The following is a 23,708-nucleotide window of genomic DNA, read 5'->3' on the forward strand; positions in this document are numbered from 1 at the left end:
AAATCAGATTGTGTTTGATAAATATCAAAATTTATATTAAATATCAAAGCTGCAGTTGAGATCATTTCAAAAAGTTCAAAAAAATAAAAACCTTTAGGAGGTAGATTTTGAAAATTTATTTAAAAATTAAAAAATTAAATATAAAGAACCGCATTGAAGAATTTTTCACTATTAAACTTTCTTTAGTTGAAGAAAAAAAATAGCAATAAATTTCTTGAATCATCAATGATTCATCAGTAAAGAAACGACTAAATCCATAAAACAAAAAAGGCATCAACAATTTTAAAAGTAAAAAAAAACCATAAACGTAATTTCCCAATAAATATCTCGAAATATCAGCATGTCCATCATGACGGTCCGTAACGAATAAATCTCGCTTACAAAAAAGGCTTTCCACAATTTTCTAAATGCAATGACTCTTGATCAGCAATCGTCAATCGTTTATTTTTATATTTTTAAAAGTTTTTTCTCAAACAAAAAATAAATTTAAAAAATTTTTTTTATACATCTCGATCGTACAAACAGGAAGATCGTAAACGGCTGCACTGGCTCTCGAACACAGGCCGCAACGAGCGATCCCGGTTCGGCCAGTGCCCCATTACCGTCAACGGGCACTCCCGTTCACAAGAGAGACGCCATAAAGCCATAAACAGGGCGGCCTGTTAGTCGATACCTGTTAGCATTCGGTCAACCGGCATCACCATCCTCATGAGTCCTCTTTTGCCTTCATGGATTTAACTTAACGATCATATCTCGATGAGTCTTCATACGAGAGACTCATCATCAAAATCTCAAATTTACCACAAAAAAAACCAAAAAAAAAAATTACATACACAAATTCAGGCGGTGACTTCTTATGTACGCCCACGTTATGCCGATACATAAAAATCGAGGAAGGAAACGACATCACCGTTGACTCGATCATCTTCGCCGGCTACTATCATTGATAATAAAAATGTGGTAACGATGTCCTCAACACATCGTGGCTGCCTCATAAATAAACCAAAATTATCCATACCAATTTTATATTTTTTTAAAATCGTTATCGGTTTCTTTGTACATATCGACATATATTTTTAGGTTTATTTTCAAACATCACTATACTGTATTTGTATAAAATTTAAAAAAAGTTTATTAGATTCAAGAGAAATTTTTTTTACGGCTAAAAAAAATAAAAAAATATTTTTTTTTCTGATTGGAATGGAAGTAAAAGTATGGTAGTAATTATTCGTTAATGAATATATGTATTACGTTTTCTTCGTTTTCCCTTTACTTATTTATCGTGTGTCCCGGTTCTTCAAGGGCTTATATTTATATATATGTCCGAGCTGGTGCAGAGGAGGCCATCCGGCATCTGCACGACAGGACGTGGCACTTTGTGCGTGAATGCAATCACGCAGATAGTATCGCATGAATGAGAGACATGTAAGATAGTGAGAAATAAATGAGTTTAAATAAATAATATAAATAGTTTATTTGTTAAGTGTAAAAAAAAATATGAGTATGGAGATAATTAGTGAAAAAAAAAAAAAAAAATAAGATTTTAAGTGGATTTTAGTTTAGAGTTTTGTTGCATTAAATTTTCATGAGTGCCGTAAATAATTTAATCTATTCGTTGAACGGCGAAAAAATATCTCGTCGATAATCGTTCGGTCTTTCAAAGAAGATTCTGTTGCCCGCGGGTGCACTCCTACGCATTACAGAAATAGGGTTACGACCGTTATAATAATTTAAACTTATTTTTGTGGCTTTTTCGTAGCTCTAGGACAGAATATGTATATTATAAGGTTATTTTATAACAAAATCCCACGAAATATATTATTTAATAGCTGAATAACATTAACAATAATAATCTTATTATATTTGTTTCTCAGTAATTGGGGAAGGATTCTTTAATAAGGGAAGATTATTCAAAAAATTACGTGATTGGATGAAGGATTTTGTAGATAGAAAAAAATATTTTCAAAAATTATTAAAAATTGACTTTGATTTTTATGAATTAAACATAATATCTAATTTGTTTCTACTTAATAATTAAAATAAATAATTTATTCTATTCATAATTATTCGGGATCACACGCCTGTCAATTTTGAAGTCCAATTTTGATTCAAAATTTTAAAAATAGTCTATTATACTAATAGCAAGTTATTAATTCAGCATAGATAATTATCCTCTTATTTTTTAGTGTAAAAAATATAAACGTAATTTTTTTTTTTTTAATTTATTTATTTTTTTATATACTTTTTGAAAAAAATTACTGCAATGATCGATAACATAAACATTAATTAAATTTCAATGAAAAACTAGTGAAATATCGTTTTTTTGGACTTTTAATTTTTTTCATAAATCCGCCGTAAAATAAAACAATTTCAAAAAAAAAACATTCAAAAATATTGATTTCTCGATTTTTTATGGCCAAAAATGTAGTTGACCCCACTTCCAAACAATTACTTTTTTTTTTTAAGCGGTAAATTCAAAAAAATATAATTATCAAAAATAAATATTTTTACAAAATTGGTCACTGTACGGTCTGTAACCTCGAATTACTCTATTGTATTTAAATATAATTTCAGAATATTAATTACAATACAAGTATATAAAAATATGAAATTCCACCCACGACAAAAAAAGATATTTCAGTCAAACAAATAAATTCTCAAATTAAATTTCATACCGCGTGGATTATTGAGACTCACATGCGACCTCCACCAGGAAGTTAACATTTAAATTATCATCCTTCTCTTTCCAACAATTTACGAGCTCACCTTGTCAACCTGAATCTCAATAACCTCAGCAATTCAATGATAAATAAAAATGACCTCACTTAATATCAAACTCCAATTCGTCTTCTCTCTCCTTATCATAAAAATACTCCGTAGATTTATTTTCAAAAAAATCATAATCCTTTGAATTTTTATCTCTCATATGGGACATCGCAAACTTCAAATACATGGTATATATCTACAAACATACTCATTCTCTGCTTCTCTTACGTACATATATTTCTTGATGTTACATAGTTAATAGCCGGTCATTAATCACCGGGTGTCTACACGCAAAATATAAATGCGTTTTCTATTAATTCCTTCCGTTTGGCGTAAGCAACCATCACAAGAATGTCTATGTAATAAACATGACGCTCATCATGATCATGATCATCATCATCATCATAAAACACAGCTTATAACTAACAACCATTAATAAATAAATAAATATAAATTAATTCTTTTACCTGGCGTCCAACAGCCGCGCTCATATGTGCACGTAAAAGTACTTACATAATATACTATATATATATATATATATATATATATATATAACCTAGAGTAAAATGAGACACCATTTTTGAGATAAAAAATTACAAGTTTTTTGTTTAAAAATAGCCAGTTACAATTGTAGAAAACAATAGGGTAAGTTGATCAGCTCAGATCTGCGGTCACTTTAAAATTGTCAGCCAATTTTTTTTTCTTTTGAAACGTTTACTCCCGGGTCAAAAATAAAACTTGATTTAGACTTGGTTTACTAAGTCAAAATTTGGAGCCGTTTTTCACAAGACAAACTCGACTTTTTTTACGGAGGTATGAAATATATTAAGTTTTCGCCTTGGTTTAGACTTAACTGGCTTACTTAGTCACGATTTAAAACGAAAAAGTTGAAATCAAGTCGAAATTGACTTGATGTAAACTTATTCGACTTAAATTATAAGTCGAAAAAGTCAGAACTAAGGTGAAATAATTTTTATATATTAAGGCGAAAGTAAAGCGAGTAAATGACTTTTTTTCGACTTGGTTTAGCAAGTCAAAAGTAATGTGAATGACTATCGTGCTCAAAGTAAAGACGAATAAGTTGAAACTAAGATGAAAAAAGTTCAAAAAGTGGAAAAAAATTAAATTTAAGTCGAAAAAGTCGAGATCTTATCAAAAAATCGCCGGCAAATCGATAACTTCAAAATAAAATAAGGCAAAGCGAGCCTGAATCAAGTTTTATTTTTGACCCGGGCTATCGGAATGATTCTCTTGAAAACTGGAAAAAGCTGACTCTGAGGTAAAATGGATCATGGTTACAAAAAAATTTTAATTTGCCGCATTGTCCGGGCTGACCAACTTGCCCTATGCATTTTTTCTAACCGTAATTTAGCTACAGGTACCTAAAAAAAATATGGTATCTTATTTTACCCCGGGTTTCTCTTCACAAAGAAAGTGTATCATCTTTTGGATCAAGTAGCCATGGACATTATTGAATAAACATATTTCCTGTGCGCACATATTTTATTATAATATCATCCAAGGACATGACAAATGACCTTGAAAATCTTTACCTTCTATGCACACAAAGTTATTATTTGCGCTCGAAATAAATTACACAAGCGGCGCCTTTGAATCCCTCATTCTGTATACATATAGGGTACAAAGAAAAAAAAATATATAATTATATAAGTGTTATCAAAAAAGGTACAAGCAATCGATCGAGGATCGAGAATTATCGATAGGATGCGCGGTAAAAGTGCACGCACCCCGATCGGGCACCTGGTGAGGCAGGTGACTCTTTTTTAAAATAGCTACCGTACACTTTTTTTCGACTTCTCTTTCTTCTTCATTTAACGGACGTGAATCCAGTGACTGTCTTACTTTAGCTGGTTATACCTGGTTAATCTGTCTGTCTATCTATTTATCGTATCTCAATCCTTAATCCTTTGTGTCCCTTAATAAATATTTAAGCGAAGGTGTGCGCTAATCAACATCGTTTTCTACGCACTAATGATCCTTTAATTGTGACGCGTCACTTAAACTTTAGATTTTATATTTAAATTTCATTTAATTGGCGACATTGTTGTTAATTTATTGGCGGATGTTGTGCAAATGAATAACTGATTGGATGCCCTTTTATTTTTTCTTTTGTTTCCTTCTCAGAGATTAAGATTAAATCGAACATTTAAATTAGTTTGATTTTAAAAATAATTCGCGCGTTTTTTTCTTTTTTTTGTCATATGGAGTAAAGGATAAATAATTGTAGACCGTTATCGATAAAGAATCGCGACAGTACGCGTTGGAATGATACGAGCGGTTTCTCAGAGCAGAGGGGGAAGGAAAATTATTCTCGATAAAGTGTGTTATGTTGAGTGTTTGATGGTGGATTCAGGAGTAGAGGATATCAGAGAGCGGAGGAGAGTATAATAAGGAAGGAAAGACACTAACTGGGAATAAACCGAGTGCAGGAGAATGAGAAGAGAGCGAGATGAGGTGAGGTGATGCTGAGTGTAATGCAATGTAAGGAAAGGAAAGCAAGTAGTATTGGTCTTTGTGGAAGGAAGAAGTATGCTTGCGGTCGTTTAGTTAAGAGAGATCAAAGGCACAGACCGGCAATAATTATAGAAATATGCACGTTGATGGTACACTGCGGTAAGTACGACGACAAGCGGTAAGTGTTGGAAAGGGGGTGGGATTTGTCGGCAAATGTTTCACACTCGAATTCCCTCATTTAACTTCAATATTTACCTGGAAATCTGATCGTCATACCACTGATACAGTTAACCGTTTAATTTTAATACTTATCATAAATTTAAATAAACATATTTTTCGGCGGTAACTTTTTTTTTTTATTTTTATTATTAAGGGGATACGCTACCGGACTTCTTTCGTAGAGTAAATGATAATTTTAAAACAATTTTTCTTGGAGACGAATTAGAATTTTTGAAAATACGAATAAATTTCTAGCCTTCTATTAAGGTATCAAAAAACGCTAAAGACTCTCTATTTTAGGTTTCCAGTGTTTGTCCGCGAATTAAATTTAATTGGAAATCGGTTGCCGTTACCCCTTAAATCTTATTTATTTTTAAATTTGAAAACATATGAGCGATTATTTAGTTTTATTTATTTTGCCAAATCTATAGTTGGTATGAAAAAAAAAATTTGAAAAACGGTTGACCCTGCGGGAAAATCCTAAAACATTCCGCTGTTTTCGAGCTCAGAGAGCTGAGTCTAGATTTTCGATCGATTTTCGCTGGATTTTTCGAGGTCTCGGGGGTATCAGACAAGTCTTCTGGAAGAATGCTAGGAAACAGAAGTCAAGGGAAGAAATTTTCATAGCGGGAAGTTCAAAAAATTATAGATAAACGGGGAAAATTCGTATGCATTGAGTATGGGGGTCGGTTTATTGCGCATAGGAGCAGTGCCCATAATGAATAAGGAATATAAAAAGTATATCAAATATATCATATATAAATTACAAAAGATGTAATTTAACTACTTATTTATAAGTAATGAAAAAAAATATAAAGCTCGGGATAATAAAAATTAAAATAAGATGAACAAGCATCGAATGACCTACATATGTCTTTTGGACGGAGTAGTAGACGGCGCTTGGACAACAATTATATATTTGGCGGATACGTGAGCGGCGAGGAAGTTATGTTATGTTATAAGTAAAGTGAAATGCAGTGATATTAATTCTGGGTTCACCCAAACCAACTGTCTTGTGATAAATGCGCGACATATGACGCGATTGTATGAAATTTCGCGAAGTTATTCGCTTTCAAATGTATGTATCACTAGCCAATGTTTTGTAATAAACATATACTTATATACTATCTGTTCAAAAATATTTATTTTCCATGCCAAAGAAAGGGTGGGCCAACTTGGCCACCTTAGGCATGCGACTAAAATTTCCTATAGAAAAAAACTTTTTCAAGTAATAATTTTTTATTTTTTTTCTACACTGAAAAAAATAATCGCTAGCTGCTAGCGATTTTTTTCGCTAGCAGCTAGCGATTTTTAATCGTTAGCTGCAAGCGATTATTTCGCTAGTGGCTAGCGATTTTTTCTTTAGCAGCTAGCGATTTTTAATCGTTAGCTGCAAGCGATTATTTCGCTAGCGGCTAGCGATTTTTTCTATAGCAGCTAGCGATTAAAAATCGCTTGCTGCAAGCGATTATTTCGCTAGCTGCTAGCGATTTTTTCGCTAGCAGGTAGCGATTAAAAATCGCTTGCTGGAAGCGATTTTTTCGCTAGCTGGAAGCGATTTTTTCTTTAGCAGGGAGCGATTAAAAATCGCTTGCTGGAAGCGATTTTTTCGCTAGCGGGTAGCGATTAAAAATCGCTTGCTGGAAGCGATTTTTTCTTTAGCAGGGAGCGATTAAAAATACTGTTTTTATCATTAAAATATATATATATATATGAATATATGTATATATATAAATATATATATAAATATATATATATAAATATATATATATATATATATAAATATATATATATAAATATATATATATAAATATATATATATATATATATATATATATTTATATATATATATATATATATATATATATATATATTTATATATATATTTATATATATATATATATATATATATATATATATATATATAAATATATATTTATATATGAATATGTATATTTATAAATTTATTTAACTGATAAAAATAGTATTCTTAATCGCTCCCTGCTAAAGAAAAAATCGCTTCCAGCAAGCGATTTTTAATCGCTACCTGCTAGCGAAAAAATCGCTTCCAGCAAGCGATTTTTAATCGCTCCCTGCTAAAGAAAAAATCGCTTCCAGCTAGCGAAAAAATCGCTTCCAGCAAGCGATTTTTAATCGCTACCTGCTAGCGAAAAAATCGCTAGCAGCTAGCGAAATAATCGCTTGCAGCAAGCGATTTTTAATCGCTAGCTGCTATAGAAAAAATCGCTAGCAGCTAGCGAAATAATCGCTTGCAGCAAGCGATTTTTAATCGCTAGCTGCTAAAGAAAAAATCGCTAGCCGCTAGCGAAATAATCGCTTGCAGCTAACGATTAAAAATCGTTAGCTGCTAACGAAAAAAATCGCTAGCAGCTAGCGATTATTTTTTTCAGTGTACTACGAAAATTTGAAACAAAACGAAACTACGGGGTAAAATGAACTACAGAAAAATCAAGTTTTTTTTCGATCAAAATTTATGAGTGACGGCACAACCCGGTGGCCAACTTGCCCCACTTTCTAGGCCCCGTAAAAGTTAAAAAAAAAAAATTAATTTTTACCCAATGGTTTTATTTTGTTCCGTATTTCCCTGCCATTCATAACTGAAAGACTTTTATAGTGTCAATAAACGTATTTATAAAAATTAAATATAGATGTATATATAAATAAATTAATATCACAGTGAAAGTATTAAGAAAGTCAACATAACACTATTCTCATTATTATTTTACTGCACTCGAATTGATTAATTGATCAATATTATTATTTATGTTTGTGAATGTACTCCATGGACATAATTACACATAAACATAACTATAAATATATACATGTATATATATATACATACACGATCTTACAAAAGTAATCGTTGATTGTACGGAAATATCAAGGGAATAGAGTCAGGGCTTTATTACAGGATGCATCTATTTCACCTGACTCTACATGTAATTACGCGGTAATTCAAAAGAGGAGAGGGATATTGCCGATTAACTGACCGTGGGTTTCTCAATTCTTAGTTTATTCTACTATTAGGTACTCTGTTAGATGTATACATACGCATACACGACGGGTTAAAGAACGGAATAAAGGAAATGCATTAAACCCACCTTACTTGTAATATTTCAAATTATTAGTGAAAGTTTTATTTTATATATTCAATTACAATCATTTTTATTTTTAGTATTTATGAAACTGATACATTTTTTATTTGAACAAGTGCATGATAGCGTTACATTAAATCAATATTGGAATTTTTTTTTGAGTTGCTTAGATCTGGTCGCGAATATGGCGGCAAATTAAATATTTTCTTCATTCAAATATCAGTGGAATAATTTTTTATTCTCTAGAAGAAGTTTTTCTGGTTTTATAAAAAAATTTTCGAGTCAAGTCTGTATGTCTATGAGTTTTTTTTTACTTGTTAAGAGCGAAAGTTTACTTTTTATAAAAAAGAAATTTATACGGCCTTTGATGATCGCTTGAGGCCTTAGAGATTAAAAAGGAAAAAAAGTAAATTTTTTACAAAATTGTGAGACTTAAAAAAAATTAATTTTTTTTGAGCCGCCCCATTTTGTCCGAAAATGAAAAATTGTTTTCAACCCTCATTAAAATTTAGTCTCATTTCAAAATATAGTTGACAACAAACGCGTCAGTGTGTCGAGATTCAAAAATTTAATTTTTTTAGCATCCGCATTTCACCTGTTCAAAAAAAAAGTTAATGCACTTTTACTTAACTAAAAAAATGAATAATTTATCGTCAATTAAATTTTCAAAGCATTAAATAAAAGTGACAAATAAAAAACCTTAATCACTTTACACTAGCTTGAAGACAGTGGTCCCATTCACACTATCTCCAGCAGCAAACCATTAAAGTAACAAAAATATGAGAAAAAAATATTTCAAAAATTTATTAATACTAGAGTCAGTTAATTGGAACAGATCCAACAGTTTCTGAAGTGCATAATGAAGATATGTGTAACATGACAATTTAAATTTCCCCCGTCTTTTTCCAGGAACTATGTCTAATACACTCCCGGAAGTTCATTCACAATATTCCACAAGGCACGCACTCGTGATCTCTCACTGCCTTAACAGAAGTACAGTGTATTGCTTAAAGTGTAGAGGTATATATATATAATATATATAGGTATATGTATCTAGTCAGCTAGTGTGCTGGTACACTAGTCCGGCGAAGATAAATCCAACGGGTGGTGTCCTAAATAATGCGAGCTGCCGTCTCCATCAGCGCAAATCGTGCATCTTCCCGTTACTACATTCACATATATACATATACAACATATTTATAAATATATTTATTTCTCTACACTATACTCTGTCCTATACAAAACTTATCATATTATTTTTGTTGGGTTACTCCGTTGACGTTGGATTACCAGACTCCAGTAAACTTTAACTAAATCATTTAAATATTTCCCCAGGTGGCATTCTCTCATTTCTTGGCGCCACGCTCGTAATATTGAATTATTTATCATCTTAAATTATTAAATGCCACGTAAATTCAACAAATCGGAAGTTAAGAAAGATTTTATGTACTTATCACATTCCAACATATCACATTAGAAAAAGTCGTTTTAACTTTTTTCAGGATTTTATTCTTTGACCTTAGAAATATAATCGACGCTGCAAAAGTTGTTTTCGAAGTAAATCGTGAGTTCTAAGTCACTAAGTGTTTAATTATATACTGATACAGACACTGTTGGATAATTTGTAAATCGTAGACTCTAGGTTTTGTTAGTTTGGTCTTAGTCTTGGTCTGGGTCTTGATCTTGGTCTTGGTCTTGGTGTTGGTCTTGGTGTGAGTTAAAGACAAAAGAGGTGTTAAAGAAAGCAACTTAAATGGTTAAATAGTTAAAGGGAAATGAAGATAAAAATTATAGAATTAGCTACGGTCAAGGTGTATCGTATGCGCGATAAATCTCGAGAGTCAGGTGGATGAGGACGATGCTCATCAGCTCATAGCTATCACATTAAGGTCTTAGGTCTTGCCAAGTAATGCCTACAGTTGTAGCTTATGTGTATACGCTGGATAAAAAATTATTTTAATTAAGATATTTATAATTCACTTTTTTTGCTTATTATTTTTTATTGAGTCATCAATAACCTTGATTATTTTTAATTTCAAATTACTGATAAGATAATGTTTTGGTATTAACTTATATAGATGTTGGTTACTTTGTGAAAATAATAAGAGGACCATCAGACTAAATGGGAGATGCAAAATTTTTTTTCTAAATCGTTTGAATTTTCGGATACTCGGGACTTGATTTTTAAAAATAAATTTTTGTTCATTTTTTTGAGACTACTCCATTTCGTTCAAAAATTTTAGTAAATAATTTGCCCAAAATTTTAAAGACAATAAACACACAGAAAATATGTAACATATATTACATATATATTTTCTATGTATAACTTTAATTTTCACTTTTAATAGCGCAAATTTAAAAAATCATCAATCAAATTTTTACATTTTTTAATCCTGATTTTATTTAAACTTTACACATCATAATTATCTGCATCGTATCTCATTTCATGTAGACTAATTTACAAAATACTTCCATTAGTTTTTAAAAAAAAATTAACTGCTTGAAATTCTGATCAAACGCCAGCTCATCTATCTAAATTATCTCTGATTTATATTTAACGAATTCCATTTTTTTTCTTTGTATCAAAAATCTTAACTCCACCAAACGAATCCATTAGAAGCAAAAATAAAATTTTTACATATTTTTAAAAGCATTAATACCTGCACACTTTTAATAATCGAGAAGAGAATAAAGTGAAGGTATTACATCTTAGCTGAGATTTTAAAAATAACAGTCTAGTGTTAGTCGTAGTAAATGTACAAGTATAAAGGCGTTCTCATGGTTGGAAACGTCCTAGGTACGACCTTCGACCCTAAAAGCCACAACTTACTGCCGCACACCCGCTACGCTTTCTACGATCTCAACACACCACTCACGACTTGTCGACGGTGTAGAATACGCAATTTCGTGGCGACCCCATGCCTGCACCTCGTTACATTTAATCAGCTATAAAAAATAATAATAGTTAGACATAACAACAAATAACAACTAAACAAACATAAACAACAGGAAAAAAAAATTTTTTTATTTACCGTAACTGAGAAAAATATTATTGTGTATTTGGCCTCCCACAATGCTGACGTCCGAGACTAAAAGACTTAACATTTATCATTGTTTTTGTCATATATATTTATTTAATATGAACGATGACGGTGGGCTGCTTTGAGTCTAATGGTAAAAACTTAAGAGGAAAAGAGTGAAGATTAGTGTAGAGTCGTCGGCATGGTGTTCATTACTGTACACATCATGGGTTAACTGTTTTGTCCTGACTGCCGGACTGATGGATTGCGTTTGTGCCGGACACCGGGGCACTAGTTTTATGGCCTAAGATTGGTACATAGCACGTTCATTTTTTTTTTCTTACGTACATTACTTACATGGTTGGATACATTAAAAAATATTTTATATATTTTATGCTAGAGTATGTACTTGGACTTATTACTTCCGACAATGGCCTTTGTGGCCTTAATTATGTACTGATTTTCTCAATAATTACTGTTATTGAAAAGCTTACTAGTGATAATTGATTACAAAATCAACGGTAAGTATTTAATTACACTAGACCTATGACTTACTTAATTGGTAATTTAAATAAATTAATAATGAGCGGTTTGTATATAAAATTTTTCTGTAGAAAAATTAGGGGAGACAAAACGGGCCAGCCCAAATTTTTATGAAAAATTTTCAAATCCAAAGTCGGCTCAAATTTTTTTTTACGGAATTTACTTTGCCCTCTTTTCTAACTTTAAATAAAAATAAATATCTATATAAAGACAAAAAAAAATTTTTATGGATTAAAAAAAAAATAAAGTTTTTTTAGCTGATGGCATACAGCTGTAGGCTATCGATAATTATTTATCAAAGTTAATTAACTTGGTATTCTTGATATAATTGCACTGTGAAAGAGGGTGGAGAGTCGGGGTATAGTTAGCGAGTAGCACCTGCATGGACGTGTGCTGAAGACGTGAATTTATATATACGAGTGTCGTTTTTTGCAGGGCAAGTGTAGGCGGTCTCGCCTGCTTTGTTGTTTCTTTCCTGTCATTAAAATAAAAACTAAAGAGATAATTTTGGGGGAGAAATGCATAGAAATAAAAAAGGTCTACCAGAGTGCGCGACTACGTTATTTGCATTGAACAAGCGTTAAAAAAACTAAAACGAAGAAACAAAGGTATTTTATATACTTTTAATCCTGATGCTCTCGAAGATAACCCAGAGAATTGTTCAACAAGTTTTGGATGATCTCGTGACCTTTGCAGGTGGCACTACACTGATTTTATCATCCGATACCGATAATAATAATGTTCTAGATGATATAATCATTTTTTAACATCTATATATAATTAATTATAAATTATATTTATTTCAGTTTATAATTATTTGAATTTTATTGGTAATTAATAAAAAAAATGTACGTAATATTTTGTAAATGTAATAAGTTTTAATTGTTTATAATGAACAATTTTTTTTTAAACATATTCAAATAATTTAATAACTAATTTTCGCTTACATAAAATAAAAATTTTCTGGCAGTATTAAACAGCCACTTCTTATTTTTTTAAACTGTTGGCTAGCAGTTTATTCAGTTTGAAATAATGCTGAAACTTTTCGACTCGGGTTAAGACAGTAAATTAACTCATTATTATGGGATTTGATCATAATTTAGTATCAGTTAATATTTAATTCAATTTAAATAGAAAATAAAAATATCAGGCGTATCTTCAAGAACTCAACCAGACCCGGTCATTGCTTTCTTAAAATGAATCAGTGAAAAGTACTCCAATCAGTGATTATTCACTGCACAAATAGTCCCAAGTATATCATTAATTGAATCAGTGACATACTTGGGACTGATTCGCAGTGAATATTCACTGATTTCCAGGTCTTTTCACTGATTCATTTTAAGAGAGTGGGCACTCAATCAACTTTGAACACTGCTGTCCATCTTACGGAATGAAATAAATTAATATTTATTCTCTTAAAATGAATCAGTAAAAAATACTTTGATCAGTAAATATTCACTGATTAAATTACTTTCTACTGATCATTTTAAGAGAGTATACGAATTAAGATATTTTGAAATAATATGGCACGAAATCAGTCACTAAACTTTAATCGTTTCGCCTTGAGATCATACCCATACTCTGATTGACTAAACCCGTGAATATTTCTATTCCACCGAGTGCCCACCCCAATGGTTGATTAATTAAACTTCCACCGGGATGGCAGACAAATTCTTTGGAATCAACTTCATCCCACATTTTACCTGCCAGTGAGTCTGGTTGAAAACAAGTTGTGTTCTTTGTGTACAATTGATGTTCTATTGCCCAGTTGCGAAATTTTATCAAGTGGCAATCGCAGTTCCACTGATTGTTACGCAATTCAAGGCTGTACAATCTGGGTAAATTTTCAAAGCTCACGTGCTGAGCACTTGTTAAATTATTGTCGTTTAATGTGAGAGTATTTAGTTCCGGTAGACTCTTAAATGCCCGGTCTGAGATACGTTCGAGGCGGTTGTGAGATATTTCAACTCGCTGGAGATGCTTGAGATCATGGAACAGACCGTTGTCGAGAGATTGCAAGAAGTTGTGGTTTAGGAAAATCGCTCGTAGGTTCTGGGTGTCCAAGAATGTACCGGGCATTAAGTTCGTAATATTATTGCCTGTTAGGTCGAGCTCGATCATTATTTGTAGCCCGTGGAAGGCGCCAGTGTTTATTGTTTGTATTCCGCAATTACGCATCACTAGTTTATAGAGATTGACAAGGCCTACGTTACTAAATGCGTTTTTTTTCAAATGGTTTATTGAGTTGAAACTGAGGTCGAGGTTTTGTATCTCCGGTGACAAGTAGTTTGGTACGTGGGTGTAATTCTGTATTGTACAGTCTGCAGATTTTTTGCCCGACGCCCATTCGCATTTGCATGGGGGTTCACAGGTCCAGGGTTCTTGGCCATTGCTCAATCTGAGCACGAAATTGAGGTACAGCATTGTTGACAACAGTCTCATGGTTACTCTAAAACATAATTATACTTTTTAAATTTAAAACTTTTAGTTTCTTTAAATTAGAAGGCGAAATTTTTCCCCATTTAAATTACTCACAATTTTAATTAATGTCATTAATTAAAATTGTTCAACGTTAAGTGAAAACAAAGTTTAATTTTACAAAATCTAATTCATCATTAAAATGTAAACCAATTATTTAATTAAGACATTGAATAATTAACTCAACAATTACCGTAACTTTTAATTAAACGAACTAATTCTCTTAAAAAAAAATCTGTCATAATTTAAACTCATCTCATCATTAAGAATTATACATAAGACACAATCTAATCTTTCAAAACAAAGTAGATTCATAAACAAATGTACATTATGATAATCTAGCATGACCTGCACCCAACTGTAACCTCAGTACACTTGACATCACGGAAACTTGACCACGTAAATCTACAGTAACGATATCTCTGTACACAACATAACATGTATGACGCTATCTCATTCAACACACGTGAGAACACGCCACCGAGACACCTTTTCCCTCCCCCACTTCCCCCCTCCCACCCAACTCTCAACTTTAAATAAAACCTGAGTAAAAAGTTAGTCCCTTAGCAAATAATCACAAGATCGTATCCACTTTCGACTTTTATCCTCCCGTCGCGACAACATACACCACTTTATTTATTCAAATACATATATATGTATATATTTAAAAACATTATTACTTTATTATTATATATACTACCGTTAAAATTCTTATACAACTTAATGGTAACTGGCAACCGGGAATTTGTTGTTCGGATAAATTATATGTAAAGAAACACGAATCCTTGGTCCTTGATACTGTACGCCCTCGAGGCAAGTGCAGAAAAATAAGTAAATAAATAAAATATATCTTGAGAAGTATATAAAGAAGCTATCCACTCAACATTACTTGGACATCCGTTACTGGCAACAACTGATAACAACCAAAGAGCAATCGTTCTCGTACTCTCGTAAATTTGTCAGTCTTAAACATATCCCATCCTCTTATTATATATATATATATATATATATATATTTTTTTTTTAACACTTAAAAAAAAAATATTTAACAAAACTCTTACCTCAATTTGTATGCAGGCTTCTTATCGCCTCGCTACTGCGACTATCAAACTTTAAGAATAATGTTAATAAAAAAAAAAGCTTCTCATTACAGATAAATAATAAAGACTCAACCAATGGTATCTTATCTACTCTTACTGCCGGTGTCAGTAAAAAATAATAAATACTAACCTCTGATATTTATTCATATCATTACTCAACACTAAATATAAATTATGGATACTTACTAGAATTTTATTTTATTATATATATATAATATATAATTATTTGTAGAGAGGGAGATTAATTATTTTTCTAGGGTTTAAGATGTTTTAAATTTTTAAAATTGAATAATAGAAATTTTACTAGCTGATAGCGGATGTAAAAAATATCCGAAGGAAAGGATTGTAAATACCACTAATCACTTCTCGATGGTTGGTAACCTGGCTTGACCTAGCCAAGAGTTATTGCCGTTGGTTTATTCGGGCTACTTGCCTTTTATCTTCTTCTTCATTCTTCTCGATCACCTTCGAGACCTTCGGCTGCTGTTTTTTTTTTTTTTTAAGATCTAACCTCACTATCAAAACGTCAGAAAAAAAAAAGAAATTTAAAAAGTAAAATTAAAAATAAAAAGATAAAAATTAAGTGGGACAGAAAATTTTTTTATTTGTTGTGATAAAAAAGGGTTCCGTTATCGAGGATGTAAAAAAGGTGTCAAAAGACGTGGGTGGATAAAAAATGGATGTACAGGTTATAAAAAAAGTAAATAGTTAAAAAAATAATCAGTCGGCTTGTCGTCGTCCATCGGCGCCTTCACGATCGCTGCTGCCGGAAGATCTGCTGTGGCTGGGAGTGCGACTCCTGCTGCGGCTCTGTCGCGATCTGCTGCGACTGCGAGGCCGCTCGTATGTCGTGGCTCCAACAGCGGCGTCGGGGTCGGCTCTGTTGGCTGTGGGTCCTGCTGCCTCGAAAGCCTCTTTGGCGAGCATGTCCATGTCATCAACGCCACCGCGTTTCCTCATTTTTTTTCCACGTCCTCCGCGCCTCCTGCGGCTCCTACGTCGCCTGCGTCCACGTGATTTTCCACGGCCTTTACGTTTGCCTCCGCGACGTCTACGTCCACGACCACGTCTTCCTTTCTTTCCGCCACGTTTTCCTTTCTTTCCGCCTCGCTTCCGTCTTCGGCCCCCTCTCTCCATTGGTCCTGGATCCGCTGTTGTCATTTCCGGATCGGTGTTTAATAAATAGTGTGGGCCTTTTTTTATTAATATTCCATAGTCGATCCCTCTTTTTAATGCTGTTCGTAACTGTAATTAAAACAAAAAAAATTATTAATTTTTTTAGATAAAAACTTTTTTTTAAATTATTAATTTTTTTAGATAAAAACTTTTTTTTAAATTAAAAATTTTTTTTTTACATTTTTCTGCCATTATGTGAATTCACAAAAAAAATTTTTTTTTTTTTTTAAATAAAATAAAAAAACTTACTCGACGTTCAAGCGAAGGTTCGGAATTAAATTCCCTCATGACGTAATTGAGAATGTCCTTGGTCGTGGACCCCTGGACATCGCGTAGGTTCTTGATGGCCGAGACGACGAGCTTCGTCATCTTCGGAGGTTGCTTGACCATCTTGACGTGTTAAAATAAAAATTAAAAAAATAGAAAAAAAAAAAAACTAAAAAACTGAGGACTAGATTTTCTTCGTTATATTAAGCGGCATCCGTTGTGGCAGTTGATGAACGTTATAAATTTAATTCCGGTCACTTGAATTTAATTTTTTAAATATATTTCCGCACAATTTATAATAATTATTATATCATTTAATTAGTTTCATTATATATTATTAATTTAAATAATAAATCCTCGATTTAATAACGGATAACTTATGATTTTGAATAAAATAATGAATGATCAAGAGATCGCGTGATCGTTATGATGAGACGGCCAACGACTTTGTTTATTTGACAACTAAACATCAGCATCGTTCGTCATTTGGTTGCCATGCAGAGTGACAAAGATAACTAGATTAAAAAAAGAAGGACTCAAGGGTGCATTTGTTTTAACTTTTTTTTTTTTATTTTTCATTTATTTTTTTTTTGTGTATGCGTGTGTGTGATATGAAACTGACGAGAGCAAAAAACGAGTAGGCTGAGCAGGTGGACTCCGTGTATGTCTGTTATGTAGTCTCGTATAGCAAAAAAGTGAGTTGAGAAATAAGAAATAAATGAAGAGGAATATGAGATAAGGATGAGAGGAGAAATGAGTAAGAGTACGCATGGCCACCCGCACCAGACACTCGACCGGTGTCACATGTTTATAAATAGTGTATCAACGTAATGCTGTTCTCGCAACTTGGAGGCTGTAACCACACGAAAGATTTACGAACTCCCGCACATAGTAACCCGCTAGACGATGAACGCGGAACGGAATTTAACTCGAGACGTTAATGACACTCTATTGTAGCTCTTTATGCGTTCGTTACTTTTAGATCTTTTTGCACTTAATTAGATGACGTTTTTTTTTTTTTTTAATTATTTAAAAAAAAATAATTTATTCACTTGACATTTTCATCAATTAATTAAATTAATTATTATTGATTTTTCTGTAGGGAATTTTTTTTGTTAAGAAGTAAAAAAAATTATTTTTAGTTTTTTAAAATGCAATACTGAATTTTTAATTTTTTAAATAATTGCAGAAATTAATTTTTTTTAATTAAAAAATATTTCATTATAAAGTTTAAAATTCAAGTAGAAATTTTGAGTCTTAGTCAGACAGACATAATTTTTTTTTTCAAATTTACGTTACTTAAACATTAAAATTTTGAGTTACAGAATAGTAAATATTAAATATTAATTTATAAAAAAAAAAATTTTTTTTTATTAAAGGGGAGTAGAAAATAACTTTTTTGTAGGCCACTAGTTCAATGGACTAGATATTTTAATTGTCAGAAAGAATCAAGTGAAAAGAGAAGATGCAAGTCAGACATAATAGAATTTTGATTAACTGTCGTCTAGACGTAGACCCTGAATATAAATTTATGCGGGCGTGTGTTATATATACGTATGAAGACATAACCAAGTTGCTACAAATAAATATTAAGTTTCATAAATAGAATATAATGTAATTTTAAAAATTTATTCGTTGGCATATTAGTTTGTCTAGTCGAGTATAGAAATGTTGAACTTTCGTACATTAGTCTCGTGCGGAGAATATTTAGAATATTTTGTGTGGGCTAACACTACACTCGCATTCGCAAGCATAGAGTGTATAGAATTAATCAGTCCGCGTCATAATTCATACTTCAAATTACGCGGATGGCGGACCTCGTCCACGACGAATAGACTGACTGAGTGAGCAACGAGAGAGAAAGAAAGAGATGAGAGTCGAGTGGAGTAGAGTGTCTACAGTGAAACGACAAGAAGCTTGTTGCATTGGACACAAATTCTTCTCCCTCACATTTCAGTATATACGAATGAGAATGAGTGGCAGCTATTTCTGCGTTCCGCGTCCGCGCATTCACTTACTCTCTCTGCCAGACCGAGGATCAGGTGCAACTCTAAAATCAAATAAATATATTCCTGACCCTCAGACAATCATATTTATTCATTATTCATGCTTTACTATTTTAACTCACTACTCATATTTTATTTACACTTCTAAATACTCCGCAATCTCCAATCCAAAATTATATTATAATTTATAATAACAACAGACAGTAAATTATTTATTATTTCAATTTATTACGTACAAATTATATTAATTTTACATATTCATTATAAATAAAATTACTTTTTCTTCCGGGTATTTTTAAGTTTACGCCGGCCCACTAAATTATTTGGTTATAATAGAATTTTAATTGTAAATACTTACAGTAGTCATTGCTACTGTAAATATTTACAATTAATTTTTTCATTAAAATCTTTGTAAGTTTATTTACTTTTTAGTTTGACTTAGAGCTTAATAGTCCAATCATTAAGTCATAACTAGACGAATTGCTCGTTAAATCTAATGGTTCATCCCGAAGTATACAGATTTATTTATTTTCATCTAAATTTCTTTTTTTTTATCATCATATATTTATATCTACTGCATTACTTTACATTCTACCTTCGTACGATGTGTTATCTTTGTCTAATTCTTCTGCTGCTCCAAAATTTACTTTCAAATTTTTAATTTTTATTTTAAAAAAATTTTTATTTAAAAAAAATATTATTATTATTTAAAATATTATTATTTAAAAAAAATATAGGGTAGAAGTACCATTTGTGGCCACTGCTCCATTTTTGGACGTTTAATACTTTATTTTAAATAATGAAAACGTGTTGAAAAAAAATTTCATTGCAATAGTGTGATAAAAATATCTTCAAACACATTTAAAAAAATGAATTATGTTGTTGCGTATTTCACAAATTATTTTATTCAAAATTTCTAAGTGGCCAAAACTGGCCCTAAAGTGGCCAAAACTGGCCCTAAAGTGGTCAAAAACGGTACTTCTACCCTTAACCCATATTTTCATATTTTTTATTCCAATTTAAAAAATTTGAGCCATAGAGCAAACTCTACTGCTTACACTTATTGATGTATATAGTTCAATAAGTATTTTTAAAATTTTTACTAATCGCTTTGGTCAAAATACAAATTTTACCAAAAGAAAAAACGCAATCTCGGTGCCGGGTTTTTTTTTGTCTCAACCGTTTCAAATAGACAGATAAATAATATTGATAGCTATTAATAACCTGACATAAAATAAAAATCAGTAAAAATAAAAAAATAATGAACAATATTATCGTTTTTTGGTAAGCACAGAAGCTGTCCTTGTATCATAAGTGCTGGGCGTCAACGTTTTCCCCATTCCAATAATTAACAGCCTACTCGTTCAAGACCCAAGTAATTTACCCTCTGTTTTATTTTCTCTATCATCTTTCATTCTTTCTTCCTCTCCCAAGCTCTTACTCTCTCACTCTATCTTTCTTATTCTTCTGACTACAGTTCACTGCGATTTGACCAGACAACGAGTCAGCTAATGGCCTCACGGTGTACCGCCGTCACCAAGAATCACTACCAAACGTCTCGAGAAATTCTCAACATAAATTTATTTATTATATATCTCACCGTTTTAGTTATAACCCTTAAGCATTATACATGTTTGAAAAAAAAAATAAAATTAAAAAGGAGAAAAAAAAACAGCATTAAGCTAAACAAGTAGAATATGTTTGTTCCAGACGGACGAAAATAGTCGATCATTAACAAGAATCTTCGCGTAAACTTATACTTTTATTATTTTTCATTTCACACGATATTCCATTCCATACATTTGCACCAAACTCTGTTGCACCACCACATATATATATAACAACACAGCACAGCTGTACAACGAGACTCATCGTAACGTCGACACGTATCTCCGAGCCTACTCTTGTCTTTTCTCTTCTTATTCAGACGCGAAAACTAAAAAATATATATGTTCAACAGCAGTCACACCAAAAAAGTATTTTAAATCCTTAGCTCCGAATTCACTTATATATTCCTCTGCATTATACATTTATACACACTACATTTATGTAGGAGAGAAAGAAATAAAGAAAGAAGGAAAGAAAAAAGCTGAGTTGAAAAGTTGGTGGCCGAAAAAAATATAAATAAATAAATAAATAATAAATAATATAAAAAATACTAAAGGAGAGCGAGGACGACTGTTAGCAGACAGAGGAGGGCGTGGGAGATACATTTATAAACTGTTGGTTGGGACCTGTGTGATCCCGTGATTTAGTGCCGCCAAAGAAATGTATTCACCATTCCACACGTTTCTTAAGATCCTCTATCCTTTTACTTATCACCTTTTTTATTTATTCTTTATTTTAAGTTATATTTGGATTAAGTCCACTGTAAAAAATCGGGAGTGAATTCGGAGTGATTGGGAATTTTATTTAAATCCGAATTCACTCCGACACTCGGAGTTTTGGAGTTCAAAAAAATCACTCCGCATAATGAGTTAATAGGGAGTTTGTATTTTCAACGGAGTGGTTCCGGAGTGAACTGGATTTTATTTCAGTCTGCATTTACTCCGGATTTAATCCGCGATCACTGAAAATTTTTTACAGTGTAAAACTTTGATTTTTATATTCTTCAATTGTCATTTCATTCGATAAATTTTGTGTTTTCTAACAAATTCTTACCGTTCATTTTTATTAAAAGACCGGATTTCGCAATTTTATTTATTCACATGTATGTCCGCTGATGGTCATATATTTTGGGTGGCGGGTTTGCATCACACATTAATCAAGCTGCTTAAAAATAATTAAAAAGGCACATTTCTGTAAAGTTTCGGTATTCAATTCTTGTTCTCTTTCTTTGAATATCGCGCGCCTTCTACTGTGTTGATAAAACGAGTCAATGCGTAATTAAAGGATCAGAAATGTATTGTAGGGTCTCTATACGTGATTGTTGTGATAATGAAATCGTGTACGCTGACTATTTAGACAGACTCGGCTAAAAAAAATGATCTAAAGCTAAAGAAACAAAATTACGATTAATTTATAAAATCAGGCAAACTAATTTCGTGTAAATGTAAATATTACTGTGGCATAAACATGTTTTTCAAATTTTGCTCACTCATAATAAATATTTACAATCGAGTAAACAAAGTAATTATCGTATGCTTTGCATTAATTGAATAAATTTTATAAAATTATAATAATTTGTCTGCGGCAGTGAAGAAAAGAGTATAAAAAAAATTTTTAAAGCTGTAAATGTGGACCCGGAAACGCGTGTAAGAAATAGCGTGCAACGAAATGCCTGGGGTAAGGTAGCCGTAACGTCTGGACGCAAGGCGCTTACTAATAACAAGATGAATAAGAACAAGAATAAGAATAAGAATAATAAAATAAAAGTTAAAAAATGAAAAAATGGAGCTTAAAGAATAAGAATAAGACAACGAGTTATGTCTTGTCTCACTTGTTACTTAAACATTTATTCTCATTCTCTCATCTATATACTCTTATTTCAAGCAAAGAGTAAAGAGAACGAGTGTAGAATGCATAGTGATACCTGCAGGCAATTGGCTGTTACGTTTGAAGATCCCGTTCTATTATTTCGGTGGTCATTGTTATTTAGATTCCATTAGCTTTAACAAATGTAGCCATCTATAATCAACATATCTACAGGGAGAAAGACATCCAGCAGTTAAATTTCGTTTACTTTCATCTGCTTCTTTCTCTCTTTCAAATTAAAACTTAAACTATTTGCCTATATTAATCTACTTATATTTAACACGATAATTTAAACTGTCTTTTAAATTTTATTGCATATCATCAACCTAAATATGTAGATATATATGTATATATTTTCATACATAACTATTTAATTTTATTAAGCGCCAACAAGTCAATCTTTAAGTTTGATTAACTTACTAAAAACTAAATTATATTGTCTATTCAAGACTAATGCCATTGTATTTAAATACACAACTAAATTGTGTACTATGTAACACGTGTGAATAACGAGCCGTGTTAACTTTTGGCTTAGTGTATCGTGTTATAGATGAGACGAAACGAGAGAAGCCAACGACCCCATGATATTTTGCCAAATTATTCGATACATTTAATTGACCCTCAGTTTATTTAATTAATACATTCTTATGTATGCAGAAAAAAACACTTGTCAAAATAAATTAATTTTTGTTTATAATTTATAGATATACTTATGTAAAATTTACGTTGAGCTCTGGGTTATTTTTACATTGCGAATAGTGTTGAGTTAATAATGGTAGTTTTACAAATCGGCTCTAGTGTAATTTAATTTGTCTAATGTAGATTTTATTTCACAAAAGATGTTAAATAATGCAAAATATATAATATAAATATGTCATGGCATAATGGAAATTTTTAATTTTTTATAATATAAATATTTTATTGTTAACAATTCGGGGTACGGCAAATTTGTTTATCAAAATTTTGAATTATTTTAAATATTTTCTGTTCAAAATTTAAAAAAAATTTATTGATAATTTATGTAACTGAAGATCGGAACGTTTTTCGCGCAGAGAAAATGAAAAAAAGT

At 31.6% G+C, this 23,708-nt stretch overlaps 2 protein-coding genes across 5 annotated transcripts; both read right to left on the reverse strand.

Annotated features, from left to right (window-relative positions):
- Positions 1-12,972: 12,972 nt before the first annotated feature.
- Positions 12,973-15,832, reverse strand: LOC130673971 (slit homolog 2 protein-like). 4 transcript variants are annotated; one of them, XM_057479203.1, is made up of 2 exons: positions 15,318-15,574; positions 12,973-14,588 (listed from the first exon to the last, which is right to left on the reverse strand). In XM_057479203.1, exon 2 carries the CDS (start codon positions 14,579-14,581, stop codon positions 13,688-13,690), a length of 894 nt encoding a protein of 297 aa, XP_057335186.1. In that variant the 5' UTR covers positions 14,582-14,588; positions 15,318-15,574; the 3' UTR covers positions 12,973-13,687. The 4 variants fall into 4 exon arrangements, with proteins under 4 accessions (XP_057335186.1, XP_057335187.1, XP_057335188.1 ...); XM_057479204.1 differs by lacking the exon at positions 15,318-15,574 and adding an exon at positions 14,811-15,030; XM_057479205.1 differs by lacking the exon at positions 15,318-15,574 and adding an exon at positions 14,675-14,804.
- Positions 15,833-16,295: 463 nt separating this feature from the next.
- Positions 16,296-17,646, reverse strand: LOC130673975 (eukaryotic translation initiation factor 3 subunit A-like). The gene is made up of 2 exons (XM_057479209.1): positions 17,142-17,646; positions 16,296-16,961 (listed from the first exon to the last, which is right to left on the reverse strand). The coding sequence occupies exons 1-2, from the start codon at positions 17,280-17,282 to the stop codon at positions 16,437-16,439; spliced, it is 666 nt and encodes a 221-aa protein (XP_057335192.1). The 5' UTR covers positions 17,283-17,646; the 3' UTR covers positions 16,296-16,436.
- Positions 17,647-23,708: the final 6,062 nt, after the last annotated feature.

This window comes from Microplitis mediator, chromosome 8, assembly GCF_029852145.1.
Source record: "Microplitis mediator isolate UGA2020A chromosome 8, iyMicMedi2.1, whole genome shotgun sequence".
NCBI lineage: Eukaryota > Metazoa > Arthropoda > Insecta > Hymenoptera > Braconidae > Microplitis > Microplitis mediator.

Coding starts and splice junctions, on each gene's coding strand:
- LOC130673971 (XM_057479203.1), bottom strand. CDS start 14,581: ATGAGACTGTTGTCAACAATGCTGTACCTCAATTTCGTGCTCAGATTG.
- LOC130673975 (XM_057479209.1), bottom strand. CDS start 17,282: ATGGTCAAGCAACCTCCGAAGATGACGAAGCTCGTCGTCTCGGCCATC. Junction 16,962..17,141: donor AACCTTCGCTTGAACGTCGA/GTAAGTTTTTTT, acceptor TTTTAATTACAG/TTACGAACAGCATTAAAAAG.